The 20715-nt window shown below is 35.3% G+C and overlaps 1 protein-coding gene across 1 annotated transcript in view; it reads left to right on the plus strand.

Moving 5' to 3' along the window:
• The first annotated feature begins 567 nt into the window (after positions 1 to 567).
• LOC132545014 (nitric oxide synthase 1-like) overlaps positions 568 to 20715 on the plus strand; it is a 43326-nt gene continuing 23178 nt past the window's right edge. Inside the window, exons 1-5 of the mRNA XM_060208679.1 lie at positions 568 to 1761; positions 16236 to 16378; positions 18742 to 18904; positions 19250 to 19341; positions 20153 to 20294. Of these exons, the coding sequence (XP_060064662.1) occupies positions 568 to 1761; positions 16236 to 16378; positions 18742 to 18904; positions 19250 to 19341; positions 20153 to 20294 (1734 nt within the window). The remainder of the gene's footprint in view (positions 1762 to 16235; positions 16379 to 18741; positions 18905 to 19249; positions 19342 to 20152; positions 20295 to 20715) is intronic.

Below are 20715 nucleotides of genomic sequence, written 5' to 3' on the forward strand. Positions count from 1 at the left end.
ACAGCATGATCATGGCTATGGATTAACAAATACACTGTTTGATTAGTCACTTAGTCTGGAACGTCTCTTAACGGAACAAGCTCAGAATTAATCACGGTTACATAAGAAAAAGGCACGTGTATTGTTCTTATATCCCACGTGTAAATAACAACAGCAGAGCTTATCACTAGTTCATTCCAATTCTGAATTCAACGTGTTATGTTTCGACTTCTGAATTTATTGATATACAATGGTAGACTGTAAAATAACTTTCTGATTGTCTTTTGCATTGTTCTGTTTGCGGGAAGGGAACACATAGTAATCTGACTGCATGATATCTAATCATATTCTAAATCAAAAGTGATAATATATTGTTAGTTATATATGTATGTGCTGCGGTACTGTGTTTTCACATAAAGTATTTATATGTAGTGTGTATGTTGGTATTTTAAATGTTGTCCTTTCTCTTTTACAGGCGAAGTAATGGCCGGCTTGACTGGAGTCAGCCATTCGTGCAGTACACAGTAATTAGTCGTGATAGCAGGTGAAAGGATAACACATTAATCGTCCGTAAACACAGCGCCAACAATGGAATCGGAATTACCCAACCGCATTCGAGTTAAACTTTTCAAACGCCACGAGGATGGCTTAGGGTTTTTGATTAAGCCCCGTACACAGAAACCGTTTGTGGCAGTATCAGCTTTAGTAGCTGGGGGGTTAGCTGAGCAGAGCGGATTGGTCCACATAGGTGATACTGTTTTACGAGTTAATGAAATCGACATTTCGGAAAGGAGTTATGATGACGCTGTTGAGTTATTAAAGGCTCTTCCAGTTGACGCCCCTGTTGCATTAATCCTTCGCGGACCTGACGGCTATTCTACTCACCTGGAAACTACCTTTCGAGAGAACGGTGTACCAAGAACAATCCGAGTCACTCGAAAGGTTGTCAACAATGACTCCATCGTAAGCAGAATCCGGCGGACCTTCTCTAGAGCATCGTCTGCTTCACCGAACAGGAATGAGGGGCGAAGTCTCAGCCCGTGTCGGAATCGGTCCAGACGGTTAGAGGATAAACGTACAGAAGGCTGTTTTGTGGACAATCAGTGCTGCATTTGTGATATTGACCAAAATTTTCCAATTGTTCCAAACTGCAATGGTACGTCATACAAAAATCAGCGGTACCAAGTAAAGGACGCCGAATCGCAAACAAAATCAAACTCGCCAACAATCATGAGCAAGAATAACTCGACCATGAACCACTGTGATCATTCTCCTACAATTGTGGTGACTCGCCCCGCGAGTCAAACTGACTCGGACGTTACGGACGCAGACGTCAAATTACGCGGTAGATTATCGAACACGGACCGGCCAACGACGGTGGTGACACCTGGTGGCCATATCGACCAGCATGACAATAAAAAGATTGAAATTCATCAAAATACGGAGAAAATTACAGTGGTGGTTAAGGAGAACGGAGATTTGAGTAAAAAACATAAAGGAAATATGTCTACAGGTAAGGAAAATGGCGTGATTGAAAATAACAAGCTACTTCTAAATAGTGTGATGGATAATAAGTCTACATTGATAACAAATGGAGAGCATTCCGAGGACCGAGCCAAGCAGAGGAGAGACAGTTTCAGTAATATCAACTTATACAGTCCGACCTCCCAAAGGAGGCGTTCGTCCATGGCAGCGGTCAGCCCCAAAAAATACGTGAAACTGAGAAATTACGCCGACGAAAAACAAGTATTCACTGATACTCTGCACACCAAAATATCCCAGGTAAGTAGGTTTGATCTGTAGGTAATGTCCTTACAATATGTCGTGTGCATTAAGACAGTGTGACGGAGTTTTAGGTCCTTCCTATGGACTTATAAATAAGAGTTGTAACATGCTGGGGTTCCGTTCGATACCTATAATCCTGTTTGACATATCAGCTTTAGAACCATATCATTGACTAGGTGTGTTATATACATAAGCATGGGATAGCCTTTAATGTATGTTAATATACACTGATTTTATTCTCTTTGATGCCGTGAAGTATACCTCCATGGAATAGGTTTACAAAGACATATCATACTTTGCGATATTTTCGCCATCTTTGTTTTTGGTGACAATAAATACAACATATTACGGAACTTTTTGTGTAACCATTTACAAATTAAAAGACAAACTCCGTTTTCTTGGAGTTAAAATTTAGTGTACAACGTGCGCGCAAAAAATGCACGTACAGGACAAAAATATATATAGATAAAACTGCGACACATATTATAAAACATAACTAGAATAACACAGCGGATGATGTAGGGAATATCCATATGATAAATAAAATGCCTTGTTTCTGCTTTCATTGACAGATTTGTTTCGTGTTTATTCCTAAATACGATGTATCAAATAAACCCTACAACAAACTACTTTATTTGGTATGATAAGCGACTTTTAATACCGTGTATGGTTTGATAAACGATTTCAGAATAAGGGATCATTTTTAATATGATTAGACTGTAGTACTAAAATGCTTCTTAACAATTCTGTCCGGGAAAAAATCTCCACTCAAAAAGGAAAAACAATAAGGTTTCTCTAAGAGTCTTTCTACATCTTGCTTTATCCAATAAGGTTTTTATGTAAATGTAGAAACTTTATATAATAGTATTTTGACGAAATGCTTTAAATACTAAGGGTTGGATGAAATGCTTTATACACTAAGGGTTGGATGAAATGCTTTATACACTAAGGGTTGGATGAAATGCTTTTAACACTAAGAGTTGGATGAAATGCTTTATACACTAAGGGTTGGATGAAATGCTTTTAACACCAAGGGTTGGATGAAATGCTTTAAACACTAAGGGTTGGATGAAATGCCTTATACATTAAGAGTTGGATGAAATGCTTTGTACACAGAGGGTTGGATGAAATGCCTTATACACTAAGGGTTGGAGGAAATGCTTTAAACACTAAGGGTTGGATGAAATGCTTTATGCACGAAGGGTTGGATGAAATGCTTTATACACTAAGGGTTGGATGAAATGCTTTATACACTAAGGGTTGGATGAAATGCTTTGTACACAGAGGGTTGGGTTAAATGCTTTATACACTAAGGGTTGGATGAAATGCTTTATGCACTAAGGGTTGGATGAAATGCTTTAAACACTAAGGGTTGGATGAAATGCCTTATACACTAAGGGTTGGATGAAATGCTTTATGCACGAAGGGTTGGATGAAATGCTTTAAACACTAAGGGTTGGATAAAATGCTTTATACGCTAAGGGTTGGATGAAATGCTTTATGCACGAAGGGTTGGATGAAATGCTTTATACACTAAGGGTTGGATGAAATGCTTTGTACACAGAGGGTTGGGTTAAATGCTTTATACACTAAGGGTTGGATGAAATGCTTTATGCACTAAGGGTTGGATGAAATGCTTTAAACACTAAGGGTTGGATGAAATGCCTTATACACTAAGGGTTGGATGAAATGCTTTATACACTAAGGGTTGGATGAAATGCTTTAAACACTAAGGGTTGGGTGAAATGCTTTAAACACTAAGGGTTGGATGGAATGCTTTATACGCTAAGGTGTTGGATGAAATGTTTTAGACACTAAAGGTTGGATGAAATGCTTTTTATACACTAAGGGTTGTATGAAATGCTTTGTACAGAGAGGGTTGGATAAAATGCTTTATGCACTAAGGGTTGGATGAAATGCTTTAAACACTAAGGGTTGGATGAAATACTTTAAACACTAATGGTTGGATGAAATGCTTTTTACACGAAGTGTGGATGAAATGTTTTATGCACTAAGGGTTGGATGAAATGTTTTAAACACTAAGGGTTGGATGAAATGTTTTAAACACTAAGGGTTGGATGAAATGTTTTAAACACTAAGGGTTGTATGAAATGTTTTATACACTAAGGGTTGGATGAAATACTTTATACGCTAAGGTGTTGGATGAAATGCTTTAAACACTAATGGTTGGATGAAATGCTTTTTACACGAAGTGTGGATGAAATGTTTTAAACACTAAGGGTTGGATGAAATGTTTTAAACACTAAGGGTTGGATGAAATACTTTATACGCTAAGGTGTTGGATGAAATGTTTTAAACACTAAGGGTTGGGTGAAATGCTTTTTATACACTAAGGGTTGTATGAAATGCTTTGTACACAGAGGGTTGGATAAAATGCTTTATGCACTAAGGGTTGGATGAAATGCTTTAAACACTAAGAGTTGGATGAAATGCTTTTTTTACGCTAAGTGTGGATGAAATGTTTTATGCACTAAGGGTTGGATGAAATGCTTTGTACACAAAGGGTTGGATGAAATGCTTTGTACACAGAGGGTTGGATGAAATGTTTTATGCACTAAGGGTTGGATGAAATGCTTTATACACTAAGGGTTGGATGAAATGCTTTATACACGAAGGGTTGGATGAAATGCTTTGTACACAGAGGGTTGGATGAAATGCTTTGTACACAGAGGGTTGGATGAAATGTTTTATGCACTAAGGGTTGGATGAAATGCTTTGTACACTAAGGGTTGGATAAAATGCTTTGTACACAGAGGGTTGGATGAAATGTTTTATGCACTAAGGGTTGGATGAAATGCTTTATACACTAAGGGTTGGATGAAATGCTTTGTACACAGAGGGTTGGATGAAATGCTTTATACACAGAGGGTTGGATGAAATGTTTTATGCACTAAGGGTTGGATGAAATGCTTTGTACACTAAGGGTTGGATGAAATGCTTTGTACACAGAGGGTTGGATGAAATGCTTTAAACACTAAGGGTTGGATGAAATACTTTAAACACTAATGGTTGGATGAAATGCTTTTTACACTAAGTGTGGATGAAAAGTTTTATGTACTAAGGGTTGGATGAAATACTTTGTACACTAAGTGTGGATGGAATGCTTTGTACACAGAGGGTTGGATTAAATGCTTTGTATACTAAGGGTTGGATGAAATACTGTATACAATAGGGATTCAGTGTTAGATAGAAGGTAGAATTCGAGGATTTGTTCATTGTGCAGTAATGTATTATATACAGAACTCTCAACAAAATGTAAAAAAGATAGGGATTTAACATTTATCCTGGAGTTTTATCAATATTCACCAGGCCTATACCTAGACTATTAATTCATAACCAACCACGTTTTAGTGTTTATGACGACATGGTCCGGATTTTACTTTGTGCATTGATGATGTTTTATTTTTTTTAAACTCCACTAAATACTTTGTATTTAATTATTACAAAATAGAGCTTCATCAGAAGTTAAGGAGATTTATTTAACATCACACATGTACAACATGATAACATTGACAACACGGTGCTATCGACAAACAACAAACCTACTGCATACATCTGTTACATATTTATAATGTTTGTTTAGTATATAAATATAGGTAAGCTATGGTCCTCCATCAGTACATTATATATCTTATAAGGTAAGTTTTACATCCCTAAAGGACAACAGTGTAGAAGAGTTTAGGTACGGTAAATATTAACCACGACATTTAAGTTTGAACGTAATTTACATTAAAGTAACGGCAAGCCTGACTACCCATAATTAGATACACGTGTCAGGAAGTAAAGTTTATAAAAAGTTTATTTACCATCTACATGAGGACTGTGCGCAAACCAATAGCATCTTTCAATGCAAATTTATAATTGCTGATGGTGGAACCAGATAATGAAGTAAACTGCATCATACAGCTATTTTTACGTTGTGGGACTAAGGGGCTAAAAATTTTGGAACCTAAAAGGCGAGCGAGTAGACTTTATCAGACAATGAGTGCAACCAAACACGGAGTCAGTTCTGGTATTGACGTTACTTGTATCATTGATTAATTTTCATGTCTTTAATTTCATTGTACACCATCATCCTAGTGAATAACTAAATAAATCGCATTATTGACAAAAATCGATGAAAAAGGAAAAAAATCACAAGGAATTTTGCGTCCAATAGTACAGGTGTAGCAACAGCTGGTAACGAAAGCGAGCACGCGTCACAAACACTGTGTCAGCCTAAATATATCACCTGTGTAGTAAACAGAACTGAGTCAACATTTATTAAGAAACAAACCAGCTTCAGTTACACTGATTTACCAGTGGTAAAAAAGAATCACCTTAAAGATATTATCAACGATACGATCAAGTTTAACATTAACAAAGTTTTACTTAATATCATAAACTTTGTGAAGATGAAATTACCATGAATATATCAGTAGTAATACTTTTTTCCATGAAGATAGACTCCAACATACACGACTCAGTGATGTTATAAATGATCAGTGATACAAGCTTCCAGAAGACGGACTGATTTTCAGTTTAATAAGTTGTACAAAAATTAAATAAAGAACCCTAGCAATACGTTTTTCCTGAAGAATCAATCCAGATATATTGTTAGTGATCCAAGCTTCACGAAGACTTGGTCAACAGAAATATTTCTGACAAAACAAAGCCTTGGTAAGCTGAAATATTTCCATCAATACAAGCTTCAAAAAGATTTTGTCAATTTTTTTTATGGAAACATTTCCACCCATACAAGCTTCCTGAAGACGACGTCAATTCAGATTAAATTGGATAAACCTAGATATTTCAACCAATGCAAGCTTCCTGGAGACGCCGTCAATTCAGATAAACTGGGTCATCCTAAATATTTCCATCAATGCTAGCTTCCTTAAGAGAGCATGGGCCTGCCTACATTATCTTCGATAAAACTGTTCACAAAAACTGGGTCAACTTGCGATACAAGATTTAGGAACCAATATAAATTACTTTCTATACTTGAAGGTGTGTAATTAACATGTTTGAAGACTGACGCCACATATTTACTGTTACACAGATTCCTATCGCATGTCGTTCACAAGCACATTGAATTTGTTTCCAATTTATTTCGTTTAAGAACAACAGGAAACATTGATATAACTTATTATATAGAAGAGAGTCGAAATGATTTCCGGAGTTGGATAAGCAGACCCATATTTTGTTTAATATGAAACAGAACACTTAATAATTCTCAAGTGTACTATGGTGTCTGATATATTGTGTTAGTGGGGATTTAAGGTATGCATAGCAGGATTAAATAGGAGTTTTTTATTTTATATTTCGAAGATAGAAATGCTTACTATTCAAGTAATTAGATCGTTTTCATCAATGTGTTCCTATATCGGCAATAAACCCACCTGCAGCAGAGATGGTGAGACCAGAGCTATGAAGCAGTGTTAATGACAACATCAAAACCTTTACACTATAAAATAGATTCACATCGTAGTAAATATTAATTCTAGTTAATCTTAAATGCTGTTTAACAGGATCTTATAGAAAGCACAGCCGTAAAATTAAAGTAAGTAGTGATATTAATCATTGTATATCTTAGTTACATAGAATTTGATCGAAAGCTTCGCTAGTTGTAAAATGATAAGATTTTATGTGAAACAATTGTCTTCAGAATACATTTGAGTTTAACAATTACTTAGATAACGACAAAGAAAGCCGATTTTGATAAACATGCCTTTCGTATCAGACATTTTCTTATGTTGATATGAACCTTACTTACAGTCATGTTATATCAAGGTCTACGTATATTGTCGTCCTTAAAATTAACGCGTCACGCGCTAGTTTGAAAGTTTTCCTTTTAAACACATCAACAACGTGCACAAGCCTTTATCGAATCAATATAATATAAATATATATTACTTATTGAAAATAATTCATTCGGAATGTCAAAATATGATTAGAAAATAAAAACACATTTAACATATGCATTACCTTTAAAATACTGTAACCCAACAGGTTTCAGAACTGGAAATTACCTCTAGTCTATAAACATATCAGACCGACCAATCAAAAGTCAGAGAAATGCTTTTGTAAACAGACACACGATTAAAGTTATATATCATCACAAATGTATCACATACAACAACTCCTTTTGAATAGGGAAATTTACACTCGTCACCAATATCTCCTCAGTCTAGAAGACACGCATATAAAATAGGATCTTTTAAAACTTTCTTACAGTGAAAATTTGTGTAATCAATATTACTTGACTAACATTTGCTTCGACCGATTTTGATTTCCATCACTGGTCTTTAGGATTTCCTCGAGTATCTCTGATATGTTGAAGAACGGAGCAGCTGTAACACTTCGTTCAATTATTTGGCTATACTGTAGCCATTTCTAAATTGTTACTATGGGTTATTCATATGTTTGTTATTTGTACTTTACTCTAACGTACGTGATCATCAACACAATATATATATGTATTGTTCAGAACATACACATGTACTAGACATTATTGTAAAATTATCTTATATATGGAGGTTACACAATGGGTAGTCGTGGAATATGGTATTTCTTTCACTCTGGGTATTCAGTTTTCAAAAGTTACAAAACAAAGCTCGTGTTTTTTGTTTTTGTTTTTTTAACCTTTGAAAAATGAATAACTCGCGTGAAAGAAAGACCGTATACCGCAACCATGGGTTTGTGTGAAGTGCTCGTTCAGTTCTGTCAGCCAATCAAGAACGCTATACAATACTTGGATTGATGGAGTTAAATAACACCTACCTATTGTGGTAGAGATCAAAATGACTAAAATTATAACAACATGGGGCTCCTACACCTCTGTCTAGATTCGGAATTTTCTTTCTGTAACTTTGGATTTTCCTCAGCCGCTTTCTTGGCTTCAAAATTTAGGCCCTAAACTACAGCTGTATGAAGCAGTTTAACTCATCGTCAGGCTGTACTGTATCTCATTCTCATTTTTCACGAGAAATGCTTTTCATTTGTTTGTGCAGTTTTATAGCATACAGCTTTGACCAACTTTTAATGGATAAAGGAATTATGCTATAGTGAAGGGTACAACCAGTATAGTTCTCGCACTCATATGTCTGATTTCAGGGGATTGGTAGCCTTATACCTGCTGAAGTATGTTAACTCACTGATGGAAGAATAAGGCAAACGCATTCTTACAGGTTCATTTAACCAGCCAATAGAATTATGCGTGTTTTAGGCGTAATGTAAGAAGGAGCGGGCTGAACTGTAGACTCTAGAGAGTTATTATAGAGAAAATCGTATTCATTATCTAACCGAAACTTAATTACTTATTTAAAATCCTAGCTTGACTTCACAGTTCACGCTCTATAACAAATATGCTAGGAATTAAATATGTACATGTCAAATATATACTTTTCCAACACGGATGTGCTATTTACCGTCATGGGAATACATTCTGGAAGCAATTAGTATCAATCAGTTGTATTTGAATTACGGATTCATATCCCATTATACAGAATGTTCATCACACGTAGGCGTGACAAAGATCAATATCAGTCACTTATTAGAACTCTAATTGAATGTGACATTATCGTCCATTAATTATATCTAGAAAGCAATAGAGTCATGTTTAAATTTACATACATGTTTTAACTAGCAATTTCTAGCATTCTGCGTCATTCACTTTAAAATAAAGTCACCAGCTCGTAATTATAAGTCTATGTATTTTCTCTGAAAACATTGCTTGGTGCAAAAACTCTTGTAATGACCAGTGGAGAACAATAGGCCCATATAAATACACTGGAGATGACTATTCCTTGTCAGAATTGTTGAGTAAGGTAACAGTATCCTTCAAAAGATAGCATTGATATTGGATCAAAATGTGCCCTTTCTTTTATCTAACGTCTTCGTCCTTTTTTCATACCAGGTTGACTTCATCGAAGACCATATCGGGATAAGTGTTATACGAATAAGCGACAGATTGCTCAAAATACACACACGATGAATACACAATTAATGCAAATTTATAATAAGACACAGAACAACCGAATAATGAAATAAATCACACATTACAATTGTTTCGTCCTTCTAGGACTCGTCAATGGTGCTAAGAGCTCCGAAACAAAACATAGGAGACGACTGTAGAATATTAATTCTGGTCATACGAAATGTCGAAATCTAAACAGAGGGATGCACTGTCCCAACAATTAAATTCATTTCACAATTTTCAAATATCAGATGATTTCGAAAGATAGTGTTACCAGAATTGTAAACCTAATTGATGCCAGAGTCAGTCGCAGTCTGACGCCATCTTTTCGTGATGTTACATACTTTAACAAAAGCCTTGAGACCGATATTGAGTGTGATTACTAACTGATGCGATTTGTTTGGTATCTGATTTGAGAGCACGGCGACGGAAGAAGTAGACAGACATGACATTACAGAGACAGCGCTCTCGATCGTAATCTCGTACTGGTATCATAATACTACAAAGAGTTCTGCAATTCTTTATAAATCTAATATATTTTAGCATGTCTCTTGTCTTCATTGTGAATAATTACATATGACACTGAAAATATTACAATTTTCATAAAACTTTTTTCCATTCCAGAATATTTTAGGGTCCGTTATTTATGGAATCTACTATGTCTGCGCTTTTGGTTACGAAAGACATCAAAGAGGGTTATAATTATTTTACTCTTTGCCCCTGGTATTAATATTTGTTTTTAATTTTTACACGAGTAAAAGATCTTTATATCAACAATATGTATGTATATACATTGATACATACATCTACAACAACCCAATACCTTTTCCCTTAAAACCAGAACGGTGTTTGGCAAGCAAGGTTTTATCCGATGTGATCAGTAGATACTTTTTATAGACGCGTTGTCTTTGGTTACATTGTACAAAAGACACAAAGATGAATGGCACCTTTCAATACAAATTTAGATTTAGAGTAGCGCCAAATAACGATTTAAACTGCACCGTACAACTGTTTCGATGTTCTTGAACCCGTCAATGATGTTACAGGCTTTCATTTTGAAACCTGTGAGTTGAATAAGGAAAAACTGATGCAAAGAAATGTTTAGCATTAACCCCATATTTCGATATGTTTCATATTTTTTGTATATTTGTCTTTACAAGAACGTCTAGTAAATTAATGAATCATGAACCATTAATAAAATATTTAGAATTGACGTGCAAGTTACAACAAAATCCGCGGACTAATAGTCCGCCAGCAGTGTTTACTGTTTGTAACCTCGACGATTGCACAAAAGACACAAAGATGAATAGACCTATCGATTCAAATTTTGAATTAGTTACTGCAGAGCCAAATAAAATTTTGTCGAGAGTTCAAGAGAGTTATGTTAACTTATTTGGAATTCACTTGACCTATGTAAAGTGTAGAATAGTTTTAAGACAAATGTAACTTGCTTATGATAGTATACCAACAGTTGTGATTCCACAACGACTTTGTGGCCTGCTTGCTTTAACACTTGAAGTTACACCAAAATCACATGAGAGGTTACTCCCTATATGAATAGTAGAAGTAAATATCTTTAGATGTCAAATTTCAATGTATGTTTGATATGACTGAAACTATCCAGCGATATCATGTATTATCCGTTTTTAGTATCAAAGTTTGAATCGCGAAACAAACAGAATAGATCTGGTAACATAACTTACATTTCCATTACGTTGCTTTTTTGAAATATGTGATATATATTATTACAATTTAAGTTCCCATACTGTACAATTGATCAGCGCACGATAAGTGGTAGGAATGACTTTAAACAAAACTTTCGTTCTTTCATTTTGCATTGTTGTTCGGCTGGCGCCGGCAGCAGAATCCTCATTCTGTTCGTACTATAAGTACAGAAGATGAAACAAGCACCTGTTAACGAAGATGTTAAAACACTTAATTGCTTACTGCAGCGAATCCGTTGAAGTATATTATGATTACTTATTTATAAGCCTTCTCCAGAATGAGCACCATATTGCTATAAAGAGGGCCGAGTTTGTGATCCCGGCATTAATAACACAAAGCACTGCAGTAAGACAGACAACACTACAAACGTCGTAATAGCCAAAACGCATGCGCAGTTAAGGATCAGCTTACAATACAGCGTCTGAGAAAACAAGCTGTATTATAAATAATGGATTCGCCAACAGTGGACATTGTATTTTGGTCACATTTGATTCAGAAATAGATTGAGTAATGTCACTCAAAGAAAGTGATATTAAAAATTTATCAACTAGAATGCCTATTCAAGGTATAAAAACAACGTAATATAGAAATACATATACAGTACATGATATTGCCAATTACCAACTCAGTAAGACCTATACATGTGATTTCTATCTAACTTTGTTTGATAGCAGAAAGCGGGCATCAATCGTAACGTCAAAATCCAACAATTACGAAACTCTCCAATTAATTTCCGGTTCTCGCTGGCCGCACGACGGAATAAGTGGCAATATGCGGCACTACAAAACTGATCTAAAAACTATGAGAGTATTTCGTAGATCAGTTTGTTCGACTTCGGAATCGAATCAAGATGATCCGTCTTTTGATATACATTTATGTTGTTGTTTTGAACATTGGTTTGATATTTAGATACAGCATTTTAACAAGAAAGATGGTATGATCTGATTGGTCTGTGCGAAACCAGGCTAATACAAGGAGGCGACTGTAGCAGCATTCGCTGTCGTAGCTTGACCTGAACTGTTTGTAGAGCTTTAGGACAAGTGAGATCTACTGGGACTCGAAGAAATATTATCTATGATCATTTCAATGTTTAATAATGACCTACAAATCTGATTATGGTCTCTTGTGAATACAGTTCACGCTCCTGCTGATTATGAATTTATAAGTTTAGTATGTTCTCGTCGAAAGTGTTTTATTCCCGAACCGGATGTTTCGATGAATAATGATATTTTAGGAAAATAATTTGAAAGCTATTTACACCATTTCATTGTATACGAAGGCCTGTGTGACGGCAGTAGTGGCCATGTTGAATTATGTAGCTGATAGTATATTAGATGTACAGTGCAGTGATAAAGTGATATACTGATATTGCGCATTATTTGATTTCTAAATGTTTATCGAGACCTATACGAAAGTATTAAAAATGAAAAAAAAAATGATAAGGAAGAGCTTTCAATGTGATAAAGTCTCTCAATCAGACTGAAACATGAAAAATAGAAATAATATATACTGAAAATCGCGTGACCATTATGTATTGTTGTTGTTATTGCCATATAAGGTAAGGTTCTGCTAAAAGAAGTGAAAGGATCGTCATCAATAGCAGCCGTAAACCTGTTGGAAAGGGAGTGTTTCAACCTCCTTAAATAGTAAAAACGTCCCAGGTATATTGCAAAGTGCAAAATGTGCGAACATATAATACATGGGGTAATTTACAGGCAGTTTATGTAATACTGTAAATATATGTAAATTAACAGAATGTATGTGAAAACACATGTATTGACAATATGTATATACAGTAGTGTATATCAACGATATCTATTTACAATTGAGTTGCATTGATACCTAAAAAGGCATACCATCTATGTAAAAATCTATTGACAAATCCATCAGTCACTTAATCAGCGATAATTACATGTAATACTGTAAATAGCGGTCTATGATTGACTGAGGATTTCCATTAATTCCATTATGACGTCATAACTTCATGGTGTCATGTGCAGAGTGACATCAGCAAAGAAGAGATGTAGAGTGAGATTTCGCCGATTTGCATTTCATAAATCTCATATGGAAGGACACTCGTGTAAGATTCTTATACATAAAGTCATTATTGTAAACTTGGTAAGTAGGACCAAAGCAGAGAGAGTAGGTTGGGGTGTTTTGTTGGCGTAATATAATGACGTATGCAATGTTCCCGGCCTTTAAGTTGACAAATACAATCCTTCGTGTGTTCAGCGTGTAGCGTAAAATCACCAAGGGTATGGTGAGTGTGAATGTTTCAATCAAAAATTACCAAAAGTACTTTTCAATATGTACATATACATTTCTTTGAACCAATTCTATGGCCCTAATAATATTTTCCTCGGTCATTCACAAATAAGCAATCGACGGACAATTGTAGATGGTAATTTGCCGTTATACATGTGTATGTGTTCTATTGAACGTCTCCTTAATTGGGTGTGTCGCTTGATTGAATATTGATTAAGTGTGATTCAAAGAGAGGGAAAGCGTGCTGACATGTTTTATGATATATGATCGATTTGGATGTAAACACAAGTCCTAAAACATCTGTAGGCAGTAAATGATTTATATAGTATATAACATGAATTCTAATGAGGATTAGTATTTTCTGATATTACTGGTCAATACAAAGGGAGCTTTCTGAACGCCTTGTGGAAAGTGTTAAAGGTCTAGTACGTTCATAATGGAAGAATTGAAGAATTTCAAGCGCCCTTACACAGCGAAAACATGCGGGATCTTGTGTTGAATAAAACATTTTTTTACGTGCCTCATTACCTGGATAAAAAGATTTAAAAATCATTTTAAAGAATTAGCAAGGACTCCTTATCGAAGTCACACGTGAAAAAGCTAAGGCATGGTTGTAGATTTACCACCTTGTCCAATGGCATAAAAATAAGGATTGAGAATGAACTAAACTGACCCTCAACATAAGGCATGATGAGGTTTAGAGATTAACTAAACTTACCCTCGACATAAAGAATGATAAGGTTTAGGGATTAACTAAACTGACCTTCTACCTAAAAGAAAAATGATAACGTTTTATGGATTAACTAACCGGATCTTCAACATACAGAATGAAAAGCTTTACGGATTAACGAACTTGATCGTCATTATATGAATGAGGATTCTTGATAAACCAACTCGATTTACGCCACATCTATTAATGTTTAATATTATCTAACAGAATACAGATAATTATTTTTCGTGAAAATTGTATTGAAGACGCACAAGAGATTAGCATTTTTTAATATTAATTCAGAATTAGACACGAGGTATCAAAACAATTAATTACATGATAACTGTGTCGTGCAGCATTTTCGTCTTTCTATCGGCCTGGAGTGTTGAAATCTATGTTGCATCTCTGTGATAACTAAATCGACCAAACTATTTTCAAATTATGGATGTGATCTGCACTAATCCAGTGATTTCACCATAGTATTTCATATTGGCCGATTTCAAAAGAACCACGCGTACATGTGTATGTTTAAATGTTAACACTTTTAAACCAAAACGTGAACAATTCAATCAGATTTAATGTTTAGAACTTTTCATTAAAAGTGTTAACACTTTTCCGTATCACGACCTTTGTGAAAGGTAATAAGAATGTTGTTGATGAAGGAGTTTTTCCTATTAGTCATGTAATTGTGGAACATATCACAACCTACAGGTGTAATATGTTCCGACCGTAGATATATTACTAATTCACTATCATTTGCATCCGCATTGTCACCAGTCTGTCGTTTGTCAGTGCCCGACTAGTCGGTGTCAATTCGTTATAACCTTTCCTTAAGTCAATATAAACATTGGCTGTGTCAACAATCCAATTACAACCAACTTACTTTGCACACATCGCCTAACTCCTATAGTAAATAATCACAGACTGATATGCCTTGAGGCGGAATTGACAGCTTACTGACTGGCGTAAATTAACGTGTGACAAATGGTAGGACAACCAGTATGGTAGGTTTACCGTGTACAAGAAAAACAAATCACCTTCTCATTTACACTGTTGTATAATAACCTATTGTAGCTGATCTCTTTATGTTTGTATAATTACTTCTATCATCTTATAATCTCGGCAGTCAACAAAATTACCACGTTTCTTAAAGTTTCACCTGAGGTTTAAATTTACACTTTACCAAAACAATTCTTTAAAATATCATTATTTAATTTGTATTTTCAATCTTGTGATTAATGAGTTCATGTGTCCGCTCAGCAATCACTTATTCATTGTATGTAAATTTTTTGCAATTCTTTTGGTAGTATTTTCTAATTTTCTTCAATCGCCTCCTAGATTTCCAAACTTTTTTCGAATCACGGAAGAACGAAAAAGCTTTATGGTGCAGTTTGATGCGTTATTTGGCTCTAATTTTAACTATGTATTGAAATGTGTCATTCACTTGTGTGTCACTTGAACAATCTTGGTAGAAAACAGTTTTACAAATTTGAATATGACCATCTACACAGTTGGTTTCGTCGAAGGCTGGGTTTACATTTCGGTCTCCCCTTTCCATAGTTTCGTATAAATATTTCTGTCATTCCTATCACGTTCTTGATTTTTCATCAATTAAGCAGAACAAATTTCATTTTTTATGTTTCAATACTGAAGACTCTTGGCATCACTGATGATTCATAAAAAAACTGCAAGATGCCACCTAATTCGTTTTTGTATCTAATTTTGTATTAACGATTCTTAATTATAAAGGTATGGTTATTTTAACATGTAATAACAGCGATCACACTGTCTTTCCAGGTAGTACCATGTACAAACTCCAAATGTCTAGGCTCTATCATGAACCATCCGCCCTCTCGTCCTGTCGGAGAACCTCGGCCACAGGAGGAGCTGTTGACACAGGCCAGGGAGTTTATAGACGAATACTACACATCCATCAAAAGGTTAATCTTTAATTGTCTTGACTGCTTGTGTTAATTTGATTCCCTGCATTTTTGTTTTTTACTATTATTATTTATTATACAATGTATTTATGTATCTGGAAACTCCGGCTTTCCTCCACCACCAAACCCAGGCATGACCCGGCCTGTTAATAGGACGTAAAGCATTAATAAACTAATTAAGGATAAAACAACCAACAGTCAACGAGGAAAATTTACATAGTATGTAGGTACCATTATGTCGGATCCGTTATAGAATACTACAAACAATAGAGGCACAGAACGCCGTGTTTCCTATTTTGCCCTTATTTCATCGATTTGTGTTTGGATTAAGGTTCTGTTGATATATCGGTGTTATATGGGGATAGCTGTTGTCTCCTCTTCTCCTTTTACAACAGAAATTATAGAAAGCTCGATTTTCTTAGGAAATTGGAACTACAAATGTATCTTCAATTAAATTATTTTCTATAATATAATTTACACTCTTAAGAAGAGGGACAGTCTTAATTTATCTCGGCAAAAAAACCACAACAAGTCAAGTACAGGATACGAGATGATACTACGAGGCCATTCAACAAAATGGCAGATTAACGGTTGATACAGTTTGGGGAGAGTTGAACTTTAGCTCAACGTAGTCAGGTCTAAGCAGCTAAATGTCAAACACCTGATCTGAAGTAGTAATGCTATCAGCGGGACCAACCGCTCACTCACGCTACGCATGTTCGTCGTTTTTGGAAATTTCAATTTAATTCAATTCTTTTATTCTTTGGCCTGACAGCCAGTTAGTTAAATATAAACATGATGCAAACACGACATGGCGTACACAGTACGCAGAGAACGAGATATATATAAAACTTTTTTTTTGCAATATTTTAATAACTTCTTCTTGCTTGGCTTACAAAGAAAATACGAATGTTATACATGATTTACACTATCATAATATTTATGATATAACGAACACGGAAGTAATATTACATAGTATATTAAACTGTGACGTCATATCCAAAGCACGTGATACAAATCGAATGACGTATTTACTTGTCTGAAGATACACGTAAAACAACATGATTCAGATCCCAGAAAACACTAAAGCTTGAAATGCTTGAAAAGCTTGTAAATTTTTTAAAAGCGTGGTACTGGGATTTATAAGGAAAACATGAGACGACACAAATATATTTACGTTGTGATTCCCTATTTGGAAATTACCATGAACTTTATTTCGTAGGAGTTTTTATTCCGAGTTGTAACTTTAAATAATTTAGAATCTGGTGCTAGCTTTTTACCAAAAATTAGAATTTAGAAGTCTCAGCTCCCTCGAAACTCACCATCAACGGTAAGTCGATCAATATGTTATATTTAACATTTCTCTTTAAAAGTATAGTGCTGAGTTCCATTTATAAACGATTATTAATTGGTCAGATTAGGTTTAAAATCCTTAGTGGGAATACATGCTTAATGAAAAAAATCGAGGAAACTAGCGAAACAGGAACACGTTTATTAGAATGTTCACACAAGAGGAGCTTTGATAGACCCAAATATCAATCTTTTTGAAATTCAATAGTGGTTTCTTAAAATTTGGAACGGGATTGTGAAAACTAAACCGCAAGGCGGTACATGGTGTATAGAAAAAATAGAGTAGCACATATTGGCCCATATTTTTTTTTCAAATGAAATCACATTGGCGATTTTGTAATTCCCGTTTGTTATCAACATTAATCGCCGAAATGCTGCGTTGATGAGATGTCCGTCAGAATTCAAGATACATTTTTACTATGGTATTTGGTTTAAGGTGGCTAGTAAAAGTAAGCGTCATATTTTATACGCCGTATGCTGGAGGTCAGTCTGGCTGGATAATAAAAAGCAACTACTTTGTTCGGTCGACGTCATTGTCCCCCGGGAACTCCATCACTCTTTTTTTATTCATATTTTGTATATTTGTATTTTATCGGTCGAAGTCATTGTCATCCGGCAACTCGCTGTTTTAACTCATAATCGCATATATAACTATGTTTTATGATTGAGCAACCTCATAGCGGAACGTAGCGTATCTAACATTTTGTATAACTTTATACGTGCAATATTTAACACTTTTGTGTCCCCTGAAAAACACAGTCGCATGTGATATGTTTAAACTTTTTGTGGCCGCTAAAACTATCGCACGTGATCTGTTTAATCAGTTTGTGACCTCTTAAACAAGGAGTCGTACGGTTAATATCCAACATTACTTTGTGACCTATCAAACACAGTCGCGCGTGCATTTTTTACCCATCCAAGAAATATCCGGATACGTACATTCTAAGATCTGTATGTGATTTGTCAAACACGGGCGAATATTCCCTATGAATTTTCTTTGATCTTTTTTTCAGGTTGAATACAGAGGCCTATCAGAAGCGATGGCAGGAAGTGGAATCCAGTATAGAGAAAAGGGGCACCTATGAACTGACCACTAACGAGCTTACGTACGGGGCGAAAACCGCGTGGAGGAATGAGGCCAGGTGTATTGGGCGTATTCAGTGGAATAAATTACAGGTACGTCATTATGGTCAAATAACAGTATTCAATGGACGAAGGTGAATGTGGGTCATTGGACCAAAGTGCTTCCGGTATACGCATTGTTGTTCATTACACTTAAGCCATAACACAAAAGTACAATTTTTCAGTAAAACCGAATTCAAGTTGAGAATGAAGATATATTGAATGGATTATAGCCAATCACATAAATAAATTCAATTTTCAAGAAATTTGAAACCAAAAACTCCTAATTTTAAAGTAATAGTCTAGCACTCCTAGATTTTAAATGACAGAAGTAACGGATTGAGTTGACTTATGTGACACCAGGATTCAGGTTTACACAATGGCTGCTGTTTGTTTTAGGTGTTTGACGCCCGCCACATCACGACGGCGCGGGGTATGTTTGAGGCCATCTGTAACCACATCAAATACGGAAACAACAAAGGCAATATCAGGTCGGTACAGCTGCAGCTGATTGGCTCATTTTGTTCTCCTCGGGATTTGATTGGCTTCTTAATGCTTGTGTTTATATATTCCATAAGTTGTATGCTGATTTATGTTTACTCCCTTTGTGTTTAAACCTTCACCGACAGATTCTCGCTGAAAGTGACGAATAGACAAAAGTAGACTGATATGTATTCTGTGTCACTTCTCTTATTTAAAAGTGTTGATTTTGTTCATTTATTATCTTTAACAATAAACCTATTCCACAGTTCTGATAATTGTTATATCAAATTGTGTCGCTTATCATCTTCACAATCTAGAATATTTTATACATTAATTTTTAAACCAGTACACTGATACCAGCGATATAAATCGGTCTTCCCATGAGTATATTTCCATACAATATCCATGATGTCTTATGTCTTTTCCCAAACAATACATGCCTATGTCAGTACATTTGCCTTCATTGGTCAAAATCTTTACACATCTTGGGACTTCTTGTGCCCTATCATCGGTAACCGTATTGACACTCACTCACAGAAGGTCAGCACCGTGGGTTACCGACGATTCTTATTTACAGGCACTACAACGCTACATGCTGACGTGTATTCAGTTGTGTTTCAAACAAAGTTTTTAATTAAAACTCTGTTACAATTAGCAAACTAATCAGCGGCAACCTTGTTTTATTCTTTTTCTTCATACTTTTTCGATAATGGTAGAGTTTTGTAATATAAAACTCATGTAGACAAAAATATTTTACGAAAAGCTCGTGTTCTTTAATATTACCTTATCAAGTTTTCACTTTGATTTTCTACTCTCCAGATCGGCAATTACTATTTTCCCGGCCAGAACAGACGGAAAACACGACTTCCGAGTGTGGAATTCTCAACTGATTCGGTATGCTGGCTACAAAATGGCTGACGGGTCTGTGATAGGGGACCCAGCAAGCGTGGAGTTTACAGAGGTACCTGAAACAACTTATACCTGGTTCATGTTACAAGTTGGATTAGAGTGATAATATATCGAATTAAAGATCTTGTGACATATATCAAAAAAAAAAAAAAAAAAGGGAAATGGGCTCATTATTGCTAGACTGATCATAGCTATGTACATGGAAATGTTAAAATACCTAACATGCAAGTAGATACATGAATTGGTTTTTGCCATTTTAGACATAACAGTTGCAATTGCAGCAGAGAAATGAAATCACTGTTGTGTAAAATGAACGACACTTTAACAAATTACGTTTCAGTAAGTCACAACTTAGAACGGCTTCACAATATAGTCACGCGTGGACACTAAAGAAATTTAACTTCCTGTAAAGCTAGCTTTTGGTGTGTAGACACAGATTCGAGATTGTCCAAATAGTTATCTCCAACCCAATG

The sequence above is a fragment of the Ylistrum balloti genome, unplaced genomic scaffold (assembly GCF_031769215.1).
Source record: "Ylistrum balloti isolate Yb309-2 unplaced genomic scaffold, AGI_CSIRO_Ybal_v1 Utg369820, whole genome shotgun sequence".
In the NCBI taxonomy this organism is placed as follows: Eukaryota; Metazoa; Mollusca; class Bivalvia; order Pectinida; family Pectinidae; genus Ylistrum; species Ylistrum balloti.